The 15,272-nt window shown below is 32.5% G+C and overlaps 2 protein-coding genes across 3 annotated transcripts; both read left to right on the top strand.

The window, feature by feature from the left end:
* Window positions 1–5,384: 5,384 nt before the first annotated feature.
* On the top strand, window positions 5,385–9,373 carry LOC125832648 (geranylgeranyl transferase type-2 subunit beta 1-like). Of its 2 annotated transcripts, XM_049511849.1 has the most exons (10): window positions 5,385–5,406; window positions 5,708–5,762; window positions 6,645–6,795; window positions 6,998–7,114; window positions 7,375–7,441; window positions 7,648–7,796; window positions 8,010–8,143; window positions 8,225–8,323; window positions 8,439–8,514; window positions 8,860–9,373. In XM_049511849.1, exons 2-10 carry the CDS (start codon window positions 5,709–5,711, stop codon window positions 8,952–8,954), a joined length of 942 nt encoding a protein of 313 aa, XP_049367806.1. In that variant the 5' UTR covers window positions 5,385–5,406; window position 5,708; the 3' UTR covers window positions 8,955–9,373. The 2 variants fall into 2 exon arrangements, with proteins under 2 accessions (XP_049367806.1, XP_049367807.1); XM_049511850.1 differs by lacking the exons at window positions 5,385–5,406; window positions 5,708–5,762 and having other exon boundaries at window positions 6,666–6,795; window positions 7,371–7,441.
* An 827-nt stretch (window positions 9,374–10,200) lies between these two features.
* On the top strand, window positions 10,201–11,605 carry LOC125832649 (non-specific lipid transfer protein GPI-anchored 3). The gene is made up of 3 exons (XM_049511851.1): window positions 10,201–10,573; window positions 11,087–11,137; window positions 11,409–11,605. The coding sequence occupies exons 1-3, from the start codon at window positions 10,201–10,203 to the stop codon at window positions 11,519–11,521; spliced, it is 537 nt and encodes a 178-aa protein (XP_049367808.1). The 3' UTR covers window positions 11,522–11,605.
* Window positions 11,606–15,272: the final 3,667 nt, after the last annotated feature.

The following is a 15,272-nucleotide window of genomic DNA, read 5'->3' on the forward strand; positions in this document are numbered from 1 at the left end:
TAAGCAGACATATATGAATAGCTCATCTTATAAATAAAAAAATTTGCTAACTTATTTTACGTCTGAAAATATTTTAATTGCCGGACTCTCATGCTATTAGTTAGTTAACTGATTATAGTTAGTCGGTTAGGATAGCAGTTAGTCAGTTAGGATATTTTTCCTGATTTGGCTTAGCTGCATACAAGCTATGTATATATTCCTTCTCATTTTGTCACAGCAGAATTCTCCTTCAGTTAGTTCCTCTTTCAATTGCCAACTATGGCTTCGATTGAGTTCTCACCATGGCTCTGAAGTTTAGTATAGTATCAGAGTGATACATGCAATCGAATTTTCTTGGAGATTAGTGAAATTACTTCTGGATCTGGTTCGAAACTTCATAACCAATTCGAATATTACATCTATGGCGGGTGCGGAAGATACTCTCACTACTACTGCTAGTGTTATAGGCATTGCTCTCTATATACATCCCTCGGATAGCCCTGGGACGGTGCTGGTTCCAGTTCAATTTGACGGAGAAAGATATCAATCCTGGAGGATAGGAGTTATGCAAGCTTTGTCAGAGAAAAACAAATTAGGTTTCATTGATGGGAGTTGTGGAAAACCAGATGCAATCCGTCAATGGAAGAGGTGCGATGATATGGTAACAAGATGGATATTGAATTCCATGACTAAGGAAATCTCGGACAGTGTGGGATATGTCAATGACTCTGCGGAACTTTGGAAGGTACTAGAGGATAGGTATGATCATGCTAATGGATCAAAAATATATGAAATACAGAAAGAAATTAACAATCTCACACAAGGAATCTTGGATATCACTGCCTACTACACAAGGATGAAGAAGTTAGGGGAAGAATTGAGCACTTTGAATCTGAGAAGTCAGTGCGATAGCTTGTGCATTAGTGGTGCTAAGGATATTATAAACAAAGCAGAACAGGATAGACTCTTGATCCAATTTCTCATCGGATTGAATGAAGTGTACTCCGCGGTGAGGGGCAATATCCTCGCGATGAATCCACTCCCTTCCATGGCACAGGCTTTCTCCTTACTGATCCAGGAGGAGAAACAAAATGTATGACATTTGTTAACGTAATTTGCTTAACACAGTTAACAATGGGATTCTTTGATCTTTACATTTTAATCCAAGCGGCAAAAAATGACTAGGGAATAGATCTGGATTATTGAGTTGTCCTTTATTACTCTGTTTATAGATTAATGAATTGCTCTTTTTTCAAAATATGATGCAGGATCCTGACTCTGCTTCTGAATTGAATGATGGTATGATCTTCGTTTTTTTGAATTCACTACTCATTTGATATTTGATGATTGATTTAAGTGTATCTAGGATTCTTTTTTATCTGTCATGACTGATGTTTCATTCTTTTTGAGAGGAACTTGTTTATTATGTACAGGAAAAATTGTTGATATCTATTCTGTGAAGGAACTAGAGACGAAGTTAAATGCTGCTTCAAAAGCATCACGTCTAGCTATCCTTTACTGTACTTTCAAAGAGTCTCTAAACAATGGACCATGTCGTTTAATGTCTCCATTTTATACAAGCCTGCTCCCAAAATATCCAAAAGTTGCATTTTTGAAGGTTGATATGTATGAGACAAGAGGGGTGGCTTTAAGATGGCACGCTCATGGTATTCCATCTTTCATTTTCATAAAAAAGGGCAAGGAGGTTGACAGGGTATTTTGTGATATGAATACACTGGAAAAGAAGATCATCCAATATGCAGACTAACTTGATTGTGAATCAAATGCATTTTGCTTTGGTTGAAACAAAAGGCAGAGTCTTTTTTTTCCAACTTTCTTTCAGTGGAGAAGTGTTTTCAATGTTTACTAAGTGTACACTCTGGTAAAAATTTCATCTGATGCAACAATGAAACTTCTGTTGTTTTCTGGTTCCTGAAAGTTTCTTTTGATGAATGATTATACTATAGTTTGGTACTTTGGTTAGTTGAAGCACTAGTTCGTGCCAACGAACCCTGCTCATGGCCACAAACTCGTTTTCTTGAATTTAATGGCAACAAACATGGTTAGTTGGCACAACTTTCCGTAATTGCCTTCAAATTTTTGGCCACGAATTGAACGAACAACTAATTTCTTGGGTTGTTCTTCCTTTAAATCAATTCCAATTTTACTCAATTCACTCTTTTTCATCATCTGATCATCTTTGAACTTCATGACATCTAACAAAACAAAAACAAGTTAGTTTGGACTAATAGATATATGCTCCACATTGATAATTATTTTTAAAAAATCAGGCAATTTATTTGACAGTTGAAAATATTTTAGTTTCGGTATTTCCAGTTAACTTTATTTTTATACTGTTCCGTCAAATTAACAGTTGGAGTATAATTTATTAAATACTATTCATTTTTAACAAATTAAATAGACCAAAACTGCTCATAAGTTGCACAAATATGGTGCATTAGTTTGCTAGTTCCAGAAAGTTTCTTTTGATGAATCTAAGCAGATATATATGAATAACTGATGTTAATAATCTTACTATAGTTTGGTTAGTTGAAGCACGAGTTCGTTGGCACAAATTCATGCTTCAGTTGTTGGGTTCGTGGAGTGAGGTAGAAACACATTTTCTTCAGCAATTCTGTTTTCTTCAAGTTCATGCCTACAAAACTAGTCAGTTGGAACAAACTTTCACCAGTTGCCTTCAAATTCTTGGCCACGAACAACGATTTTCTTTTCTTGTTCTTTCTTTAAATCCTATCTTTAAAACAACTCCAATCTTTCTCAATTCACTACTTTTCATCATATAGATGCATGTATGCTCCACATTTATAATTACTTTTTAAAATATAAAAAATTAGGCAATTTATTTTACAACTGAAAATATTTTAGTTGGGGGATTCTCATGCTATTAGTTAGTTAACTGATCATAGTTAATCGGTTAGGATATTTTTCCTGATTTAGCTTAGCTGAATACAAGCTTTGTATATATGTATATATATAGTATATTCCATCTCATTTTCTCAAAGCACAATTCTCCTACAGTTGGTTCCTCTTTCAATTGCCAGCTATGGCTTCGATTGAGTTCTCACCATGGCTCTGAAGTTTAGTATGGTATCAGAGTGATACAGGCAATCGAATTTTCTCGGAGCTTAGTGAAATTCAGTACGAATTACTTCTGGATCTGGTTCGATTCATAGTTTTTGATTCATTTTTGAGTAAACTCCGTAATCAATTTGAATACTACACTATGACGGGTGCGGAAGATACTCTCACTATTACTGCTAGTGATACGAGCAGTGCTCTTCATGTAGATCCCTCGGATAGCCCTGGGATGATGCTGGTTCCAGTTCACTTTGATGGATCAGGATATCGATCCTGGAGGACAGCAGTTATGCAAGCTTTGTCAGTGAAAAACAAATTAGGTTTCATTGATGGGAGTTGTGGAAAACCAGATGCAAATTCACCTCAGTTCCGTCAATGGAAGAGGTGCGATGATATGGTAACATCATGGATATTGAATTCTATGACTCAGGAAATCTCGGATAGTGTAGAATATGTTAATGACTCTGTGGAGCTTTGGAAGGTACTGGAGGATAAGTATTATGATCAGACTAATGGAGCAAAAATGTATCAAATACAGAAAGAAATTAACGATCTCACACAAGGAGCTTTGGATATCACTGTCTACTACACAAGGATGAAGAAGTTATGGGAAGAACTGAGCACCTTGAATTTGCGTAGTCAGTGCAGTAGCACGTGCTCTTGTGGTGCTAAGGATAGTATGCACAAAGCAGATCAGGATAGATGCTTGATCCAATTTCTCATGGGATTGAATGAAGCGTACTCTGCGGTGAGGGACAATATCCTCACGATGAATCCACTCCCTTCCATGGCACAGGCTTTCTCTTTACTGATTCAGGAGGAGAAAAAAAATGTATGACATTTGTTTACGCAATTTGCTACTCACTGTTAACAATGGGATTCTTTGATCTTTACATTTTAATCCATGCTTTTAAGTCAAGTGGCAAAAAATAACTAGGGAATAAATCTGGATTATTGAGTTGGCCTTTATTACTCTGTTTATAGATTAATGAGTTACTCTTTTTTCAAAATATGATGCAGGATCCTGACTCTGCTTCTGATTTGAATGATGGTATGATCTTCGTTTTTTGAATTCACTACTCATTAACAATAAGATGAATAAAAGTGTGTTTTATGCTCAAAGTAGTGTGGCTTTCATTTGAGAGGGACAAGTCTACATATTTATGCAATAAATTAGTAACTAGTTTATTGTAAACAGGAAAAATTGTTGATATCCATTCTGTGAACGAACTAGAGACGAAGTTAAATGCTGCTTCAGAAGCATCATGTCTAGCTATCCTTTACTTTACTGCAACATGGTGTGGCCCTTGTCGTTATATCTCTCCATTTTATACAAACCTACCCAGAAAGTATCCAAAAGTTGCATTTTTGAAGGCTGATGTTGATGAGGCGAGAGACGTGGCTTCAAGATGGAATGTAAGTTTCGTTCCATCTTTCTTTTTCATAAAAGATGGCAAGGAGGTTGACAAGGTTGTGAGTACTGACAAGAATTCCCTGGAAAAGAAGTTCGCCCAATATGCAGGCTAACTTGATTGTGAATCAAATGCATTTGCTTTGTAGAAACAAAAGGTGTAGTGTTTACTAAGTAACTGTTGTAAAAAATTCATCTGATGCAACTTGATTGAAGGAGACTTGTGTAGTTTCCTGGTTCCTGAAAGTTTCTTTTGATGAATCTAAGCAGATATATTTGAATAGCTCATCTTACTATAGTTTGGTTGGTTGAAGCACGAGTTCGTGGCCATGAGCAGGCTTTGTTGGCATGAACTCGTGCTTCAGCTGTTGGGTTTGTGGAGTGAGGTAGAAACTCATTTTCTTCAAGTTCGTGGCCACAAACTTTCAGCAATTGCCTTCAAGTTTTTGGCCACGAACATAATGATCAACAAATTTTATATGTTGTTCTTCCTTTAAATCAACTCCAATTTTTCTCAATTCACTCCTTTTCATCAAATGATCATCTTTGAACTTTATATGAAACCAACAAAACAAGTTAGTGCAAAAATTAGGCAAAATATATTGGACAACTGAAAATATTTTAGTTTCGACACTCTCATGCTATTTCCAGTTAATTTTATTTTTATTTTACGATTCTGTCAAATCAACAGTTGTAGTATAATTTATTAAATATTTTATAAAAATACAAAAATATTTATTAAATTTTAACAAATTAAAAAGACCAAAACTGTTCAAAAGTTGCACAAATATGGTGCGTTAGTTTCCTCACTCAAAAGATTAGGGACTGATCGCGAAAACATCAAAAGAAGTCTCTTCTTCTCTTTCTGTCTTTCACGTTCAAGTCACCCCAAACTCGTCGAATCCAATTTGTAACAGGTGATTTCTCTGTCAAAATTCTCCATTCCAGTTTTTTGTTCTTCTTAATTCTTTTGATCAACTGTTTGTATCAATTATTATTCAGTTGCATGCTGATTTTTGTAAAAATCTCTTCACTGTAGTCTTCAAAATCGCAATCTAAGTGAAAATTACTTGGCGATTTGCTATATTATCTATCGACTTGGTTCGAAGATACTGCAGAAGTTTGGTTTTGGGAGGGCTGTGTTATAGGGATGAAAATAGGATATTTATTCTTTTCTCTCCTTTGATAATTTTGAGTTCTGAGCCATTATGACTGCAGGATGGGGGAGCTGCTGGTGGGGAAGCATGTTAAGTACATTATAACAGTTGAGAAGGTACCCATTTGTTTCATGTCTACTAATTTTCCTTTGCCTCTCTGATTTGATATGTATAAATCTGAGCTTAGGTGGTTGTTCCACCCTGATCCAATTTGTCGCTCATATAGCTGTGTATTCTAACCAAACAACTAGGCTCCTTTCAAAGTGTTTAATACTTTGAACAGGTTAAATAGGGTTTTCCTGTAGGGAGATACTTGTGAAACTAGGAAAGTACATCGGGATGATTGTAAGACAGTTGTGAAGGAAACATAGAATGGTTTGTAGGCATTAGCTATTATATTCTGCTCTACTTGCTTAAGTATGATGGATCCTTCTTAAGCATCCTAGTATCATTTGTGTTAGAGTACTCCAGACTAGTATTTTAGGAACTTCCAGTGTTTGGATTGTCTCAATTGTCAAGTTCAAAATTATGGTTGTCATATTTGGAAGGATATCATATCCAGCCTTAAAGAAGTTGACCATGGAGTTGTTTGGAATGGCTCTGGATTCCCCCTTTTGGTCTGGTATAGCTTGGAACTTTCTGATATGATTGACTGTGGGATTGATCCTCAAGATTTAATCCCTCACAGTTAACGACACCCTTGATACCTGAAAACGGTGGCATTTCACCTGTAATATATTCTTGTTTTAGTGGGTATATTAAGACTAGCATTTCTGTTGTTCTGGTTTCATCTTACGTCAAACAGAAGAAATGTGACTTTGTGCAAATGCCCCGTATATTCTCCTCATATTCTCACGGTTGTGAGATGATTCCTTTGTACGTATTATTCATGGAATTTAAGTACTTGATGGAGTTCCTTTCTTTTCCGCCACCCACTAAGGCACTTCTCATGTTACTCTATCATTTGCTTTCTCTAATACGTTCCTGTATACCTTCAGAGGAAAGATGATTTTGAATCTGTGGTGATGGAGCATTTGAGATTAAATGGGGCATACTGGGGATTGACAACTCTGGATATCATGGGCAAGCTTTCTGCTGTGGAGCAAGATGAAGTTATTTCATGGGTCATGCAGTGCCAACATGAATCTGGTTTGTGTCTCGCACTTCGTTCTTGCTTTCTCACAATGATTTTTTTGTCTGTATTTCCAAATGCTGCTGCTATACTGTACCCACTGCTTTTGTAATGGATGTTGCTTTTCTCTTTTCTTTTTTCCTTGAGAGGTAGTTACTTCCATGTTTTGATCTACTTGATCTGTATGTAGGCTTACTTCTCTATTTGTATAATATGCAGGTGGATTTGGTGGTAATATTGGACATGATCCGCATGTTCTGTATACACTTAGTGCTATTCAAGTCTTGGCGTTATTTGATAAAATACATGTCTTTGACATTGATAAGGTGTCAAATTGTATCCTACTTCATGTCACATTTACAATTGTTTTTGAGGTTCTGTGTACATATCCTTTCGATCTATGTATTACATCCGTGAACTTTGCTGCAATGCTAGCATTTAGAGAGTGTGCAATGTTAACCTCACAAAACCAAAACATGTGGTTAAGTTAACATCAAGAGTACTCATCACAACAGTGATATTCTCGACATTGGCAATTGGAAGTACTATTAAGAAATTTGGGTGTGACGAAGTGGTGGACTTAACATTTCAGCTAGATATTGCAGGTCTGCAAAATGAAGATGGATCATTTTCTGGTGATATATGGGGTGAAGTTGATACACGGTAGCTGCTTCTTACTTTGTTTGCTATTATAAATTTCGGATCCTTTATTTGGTTTCTCGTTTTAAAATTTACTTATAATGCCAAGGATTAAGCCATATATCTTTTTTCGTCAAAAAAGAAAAGGTAATATACATGTGTTTTTCTTTTGGAACGTAATATCCTTCTTTTGGGAATTGAAAATATGATGACCTAAATATACTGTGTAGGTTCTCTTACATTGCGATCCTTTCACTCGCATTGCTGCACCGGTTAGATAAGGTTGATGTTGGAAAAGCAGTGAAATATATCTTAAGTTGCAAGAATGTAGATGGTGGATTTGGATGCACACCGGGAGCAGAATCTCATGCGGGGCAAAGTATGTCACATATAAAAAACATGCATTTTATCATACTACTAATGGCTTCTAACTGAATGACAAATGAGAGCGTTGATATACTTAGCGTTGGCCCTTTGTTGGTTTTCAACCTGTTTGTTCCACTTAGCATCCATATTTCCAGCAGTCTTCTTCTTATTTGAGTTGTGTATTGCTGCGTTACTGAAAGCAATTTCGACTATGCTACCATTGCAGTTTTCTGTTGCGTGGCAGCTCTCGCAATTACAGGGTCTCTACATCATGTTGATAAGGACCTCCTTGGTTGGTGGTTATGTGAAAGACAAGTCAAATCTGGGGGTCTAAATGGGCGCCCAGAGAAGCTTCCTGATGTTTGTTACTCTTGCTACATTGAATTTTTTATTGACAGGTCAGTTTTGAGTTTTACTGAGGGTCATGTTGTTGCTTCTCAGGTCTGCTACTCTTGGTGGGTTCTCTCCAGCTTAATTATGATTGACAGGGTTCATTGGATTGACAAGGGAAAGCTTGTAAAATTTATTTTGGACTGTCAGGTTACATTCGAATATAACAACTCCCTTCACTTGAAGCTTGGCATTGAATACTAAATCTTTGTGTAGTTGTCCAACATTTTTGTAAAGCCTGAGTTATATTCCTTTCACAATGTAGGACAAGGAGAATGGTGGAATTTCAGATAGGCCAGATGATGCAGTTGATGTCTTCCATACTTACTTTGGAGTCGCTGGTAAGGGACATATGACATTTTTGTATTGTGAAATAGCGAATGTGTATTTTTCTTACGATGATATGACTGTCCATATTGCTGTTGAAAAGGATCTATCATCTGAATTGTGTTGTCTCCATTGGTGTAGCTATCAAATATGATCTCTCTTAGCCTTTTTAATATGCTGTGTGTTGAAGTGATTAAACTATATCAAGTATGAAACTAGAAGCAAATTTTGAAGGATATTCCTGGAAACATTTTCTAAGCTCTACTGCAGTTGTTTTTCTATTGTTGATGACAATTTAGATTGACCTTTAACGACCCAAGTGTTTAAACTTATTCCTTTGATTTTCTTCTGCAACCCAGGACTTTCACTTCTTGAATATCCAGGAATAAAGCCGATAGATCCTGCTTATGCCTTGCCTGTTGATGTTGTAAACCGAGTTATGCTTGGCAGATAATCGTTGGGTTTTTGCTCCATTCTAGCTCATAATAGCATTCTCTTGATATGAGATTAGCAGAAACAGTTTCCCTTGATGAAAGGCGGTTTGCGTTACCAATGCTGCAACATTTTCATCATAATGGCTCTTTCAGGAAGAAACAAACCTAAAGTGGATCCAGGATTTTAACTTGATGGGTTCAGCCTCTGTAGTTTTCAGCACTTAACTCATTATAATTCTTAAGTTACAGGTTCAGATTTGATATCTGTTGCTATTTTAGTGATTTTTCGTTTATATAATTATACTCTTATCGAAAATACTGGCATCATATGAATCCGTACCCTGAAAACTACATCTTGTAGCAAGCAGCAACGATGTGATAGTTGTACCAACTTCTACAATGTTAAACTAAACAAGGAAGTTGTTTGGTTTGAATTCAAGTTCTGACGGGATTAGTTATGATGGAATTTGTTATGATGGGATAAGTTATGTTTTTAATTGAGTGTTTGGTTTGTTGTATTCAAAATAATAGGCTTTGCACAAATTTTAAGGACAATTTATTTTTACAAAAGTACCCTTCATGAATGTGAAAAGTGATGTATAAAAAAGGTTTAAAAGGATATTTTTGTCATTTACTTGTTTTATCCCGGGATAAGTTATACTGGACATGTCAACCAAACAGTAAATTAAGTGGCACTATAATTTAATCCCTGGACTATTTTATGTAATCTTTCACACCAAACGACCTCTTTGTGCATTATATTTAGTGGAACAATTTTCTTTTCGTGTTTCTGGCATGGTCTTATTTATCTTGAAATTGCAGTTATCTTAAAGGAAACTTAATGTTTGCACTACATTTATGAATGCAATATACATGTCTTTAATATAAGCTTTTATTTCCTAATCATAACTACGTGTTATGTATTCTTATTATAATTTGTGACCATTAGTGTTAAATTTCCAAGTTTAATTAAATACATTAATAAGTAAAAAAATTTTGCCTAAATTTTAGTAATTTAATGTAGGGACTTGGTCACCACCAGTAATAACGAAAATTATGGAATGTTCTAGACACACACACGGATAGCACAAAGAATAGATTCAAAAATGATTATGTTTTTTGTAACTGCCTGAAAATACGGTTTGAAATGAAAATAGCAGTTACCTTACATTTTAACATTCCTCCTATATATATGCACATTTCCAATAACCTCATCATATCAATCATCACATATCACATATATTGATATTCCAAGAGAATTAACCCATGGCAGCATATCCCAAATCATGTGTTGTTGTGATTTTGACATGTTTTTTGATGGGTTTTTCTCATGGAATTCATCTGGATAAAAATACGATCGTTGCGTTTTTAGCTAGTGGTGTTGGTAGTGGTAGTGTTTCTGCGATGCCATGCGTGCAAAAACTAATGCCATGTCAACCAGCATTGGCAGCACATATGAAAAATCCTCCAGCAACATGCTGTATGCCATTGAAAGAAATGATATCAAATGATGCACAATGCCTTTGCACTGTATTTGGTAATTCTGATGTCATGAAAAGTATGAATGTAACTCAAGATGAAGCTTTAAACTTTGCAAAAGCTTGTGGTGCTAAACCTGATCTTTCCCTTTGCAAAAAAGGTACCCTCTTATTCTATGAATTCAATTGAATCCATTACATCTAATTCAAACTATGTACACATATGCTTAGAAAAGGTATGATCTCATCGGACTTGCTTAATGCGATTTATATCTAGTGTATGAGTAGGCTTACTCTCGACATTCAAAAGACATGCAGATTTCTCTTAAGGTCAAAAAGAAAGGGAAAAGGTGGAAAAAATAATTAGTTTTTATCTTAATTTTTCTTAAATGACCAATTATTTTTAGTCAGGGTCATGACAACTAATTAAATGGACCGAGGGAATATTACAATAGATTTTTAGCAATTTAAGATAATGTGGATAAAAGATCCATTTTTAAAAAAAAATCAAATAGATTTTGTTGCTAATATATGCCTGTGAGATAATATATCTTATAGATTTGAAATTTTCAAAAAGCTTATCAGTAAATATTCTTTGAGCATGTGATAATTAGTCTAATAATTAATTTTCTTGTAACTAACCTGAGTATTTCTTTTTATGTGCATAAATATAGCCCATGGTGAAGCTTCAGCTCCATCTCCCGCTACTTCTTCAGATACTAACGGTAAATATCTTAACAACTTATGACATTTCAATTAATTATATCACGCTTCGTATGATTAATAATTTTATTATTTTATCTCTATTCATTCCATTTAGACATTGCTCTGACACTTCTACATTTGTATGTATATATTAGTGTAAACTTTAAGGTCATTTAATCAGGTGTATTGTTAACCTAACACATTAATAGTTTCAACATTTTTATTCAATCAGCTAAGTCACACGGACTCTTATTATATATCTGACAAATATAATATCGTTTTATTTTTCAGATTCGAGTTCCACTAACAACACTGCAAGTCCACCAGCAGCAAACACAGCTAGTGTGACATCCAAATTTGGAGGATTTGTTGCTGTTGCATCTCTTATGAGTTTAGTGATATAATGTTGTTAGCATTTTAAGGATTAATCATTAATTTGCTTATTAGGAAAAGACAATGTCTCGATTATTTCACTTTTTTTAGTTTACATCACCAAAATATTTTTTTCTCTAATTATTAATGATGAGATGTGTGATGTTTAGTACTAATTGTGTTTTGATTTGTTCTTATTATAATTTGTTAACAACACGTTATTCTATATGAATTATTATTTCTCTTCAGTATTGATCTTATCATTAAGGAGTAACCACTTATTTTTAAATCAACATGACGATATTTTATTGGTCAGGACGCGTCATTTGTATTTCGCCATCTAGGTTGTTTCGCCTAGCTGCACGACGCTTGTATTGTTCTCCCACAACTCCGTTTTCACGGTTTTACATATGACATATTTTTATTGGCTTTTGATTGAGATAGGAATGTCGTGTTATTTTGACACATGACATGATCCTATTGGCTTCTTGTGTGACTTGGTATGTCACGTCGTTTAATATGTGGCACTAAATTGGGCCTATGGGATAGAAGGACATTGAGCTTAGCAAAATGGACTCATCTATTGTAACCCAAATTAATGAATTTAAACTTTAATCAAACTTATATTATTCGGACTTAAATAATTAACTCAATTCTATTAAAGGAAAAACTACATGATATGACAAACTTTGCTACATATTTAAGGCATATAGCTATAGTATATTTTATTTTATTTATTTATTATGAATTTATTTAAATATCAAATAGCAAATATGCTACTACACTCTAGTATTTATATTTTCTCGCTGAGTCATTGCCCATTGATAGTATCCATGTATTTTTTTTTTGTATATATTTAGTTAAATCAATGTGTTCATTTGTATTGCTCATTGGTTAATATCCATATCTTTTTAAAAAAATATATTTAGTTAATATTCATTATTTTTGTATGTATATATATTAAACCATGTATTCATTTGTATGTTAGTTAACTGTATTTATTTGTTTTATTTAGTATTTATATTTCTAACTTAGTATTTATGTTTTAGTTTAGCCATTATCATCAAATATCAAAAATATAAGTTTGTTTGTTTATAATGGAAAATATTTCTTAATTGGCTCATAAAATTGGACATTAGTTCATACAAATGTTTACATGTTTTATTCGTAATGACTTTTATACCTGAATATTTATTTATTAAATTAACAAAAAAAATAAAAGCACTCACTAAGCAAACAAAAACTCTTTAATAGATAATTATGTATTGTTAATTTAATAATTAGAAGTTAGAGAGCTTGATAGCGTAATTAAAGGACAGCCAATTACAATAGCGGAAATATATTAAAAAAAAACCTACCCATATTTTAGATACGCCTATATTCTCACATAAACTATAGTCATTAAATATCATACTTATAACTATTCCAATTTGATAACTTTAAAATTATTGTCATTTTTGTAAATTATTCTTAAATTAATCTACAATATTTATTTGAACTAATATATCTTGAATTTAATATAATTTGAATTATTTTATAAATTTTAAATAATTACAATTATATTTTCATATTATTCGACTAGAACTTACAAGCCTCTGCGTAATCATATTCGTTCAGTCTCCTATTTATTTAACGATATATACGAAGAAAAATAGGAAAAGTCAATATGTTGTAAAGATATTGTTAATAATTTATATGAATGGTGATATTGTAGAAAAAGTCAACAAATTAAACTATATTGCTATTATCATCAAGTAATACAACATAGCGTGGTGGATGAAGTTATTGTTTTTTAATTAAAAATTCAGGGATCAAGTTTTAGGTATAAAAAAATTCTTGATACAAAGCGCCCCTTAAAATGAGGCACTCACTATACGGTGTGAATTCAAAATAGTCAGATTCAAAGGCGGTATGAGATTTGTAAAGAAGAGACGTGAATAGTAATATCTCACTTGTTGACGGCTTATTTTAACTCGCCTACATTTAGTTCATAAAAAATGAGACATGTAGGAATTTTTTATGTATGATTTTTTTCGTATGATTTCTTTTTAATGTATATTTACAAAATAAGAACCATTATCATAAAAAATAACATGAATCATAAATCAAATCTCATATATATATATAAATTTGTATAATTAGGTTATTGGAATAATACATGTAACTCTCGTGTATAAATATATATTTATCGTATGTATATCGTGATAATGATAAAGTACTACAAATTGTAATTTTTTTCTATGTTTGGTAAAATAAGAAAATAAAATATAATATATATAGATAAATATTGTTTTATTTAGTTATGAATATAAAATAAAAATCCTAGTAAATAAATAATTGACGTTGCATATTTTTATTTTTAACTTATTTAAATTTGATTCAACTTGTGTAATTAACCAAACAAAAAATGAAACGTGCTAAATAATTTTGTGGTTTCTTGCACTCTATCTACACAACCAACAAAAGGTGGGTGAAGTGGGTCATTTATCTACTTTAAAGCTAGAATGCTAGCTACCACTAACAAGAGAGAGAAAATATATTTACACAATAAATTGAGTTGAACAAATACAAAAAAATGCAAGAGAAATTATACGTGCGTTAGTTGCTTTTCTTTTTTAATTATTAATATTATATTAATTTTGAGATTACATTGGATATGTTATTATTGTTGTAGTTGTGTGCTAGTTTGAAGATTTTTTTTATAAACCTATAACAAAAATAACAAAAAGTAAAATAAATTTTATAATTAATATCAATCCCATCAGAAATAATACATTTCACTAAATATATAATAATAAAATAAAAAATGCTTGTGGATCCACAATATATACTTGTTGAAAAATTAAATTTTGAATTTTCTTCCTAATATTTTTATAAAATCAAAGGATGCTAAATCAAAACTACATATTTTGATGTTCAAATTGAATTTGTATTTTTTTTTATTTAAGCATTTTTGTTGATGTTAGAAAAAAAGTTACATCGATCTTGAAAAGAAATAAAAATTAATTTTTCAGATCTTGATTTTCTCTCTAAATTTAGCAATCTTTAACTTAGATAAATCATTATGTAAAAAAATTAACAAAAAAATACAATATTTTTAAAAATAAAATAAATTAAACGTATTCCACAAAAAATTTAAGTACTATTTATTTTATCAAAAAAAATTAAAAGTAGAAAAGTAACAGTGATGAAAACGAAAATACAAATTATATTATATAGAAAAGATACCATATCAAAATAAATTTGTCAAACCAACATATAACTACATAACATATTCAATATAGTCTCAAAATATTAAACCAAAGAAGAAGTAAACCTTGTTTTAATGTCTCTTGCATTTTTTATATATGTTCAACTCAATTTATTGTGTAAATATATTTTCTCTCTCTTGTTAGTGTTGCTAGCATTCTAGATTTAAAGTAGATAAATGACCCACTTATTCATGTGTCAAAAAGTTAATGAAGTCTCACCCACCTTTTGTTGGTTGTACCTCTATCATGTTAAAATTTCTCCAATAGGGACCACTATGATTGATTATCAATCGCTACTTATTTTAATTTTTAACTTGCCAAAATTTGATTTAATTTGTGTAATTAACCAATCAGAAAATGATATGCGCTATATAAAAGTCAGTTTTGTGGTCTCTTCCACACAAATAATCAATCATAACGGTCCCTATTGAATGTGTAGATATATGTTCATTGAGAAAAGGATTAAGCTGGTCTTTAATGTATGGGTAATGTTTTATTTTGAAGTTCAACATAATTTACTTGATTGAAATGG

The sequence above is a fragment of the Solanum verrucosum genome, unplaced genomic scaffold (assembly GCF_900185275.1).
Source record: "Solanum verrucosum unplaced genomic scaffold, falcon-dt-bn FXZP01000009.1, whole genome shotgun sequence".
Classification (NCBI taxonomy): Eukaryota; Viridiplantae; Streptophyta; class Magnoliopsida; order Solanales; family Solanaceae; genus Solanum; species Solanum verrucosum.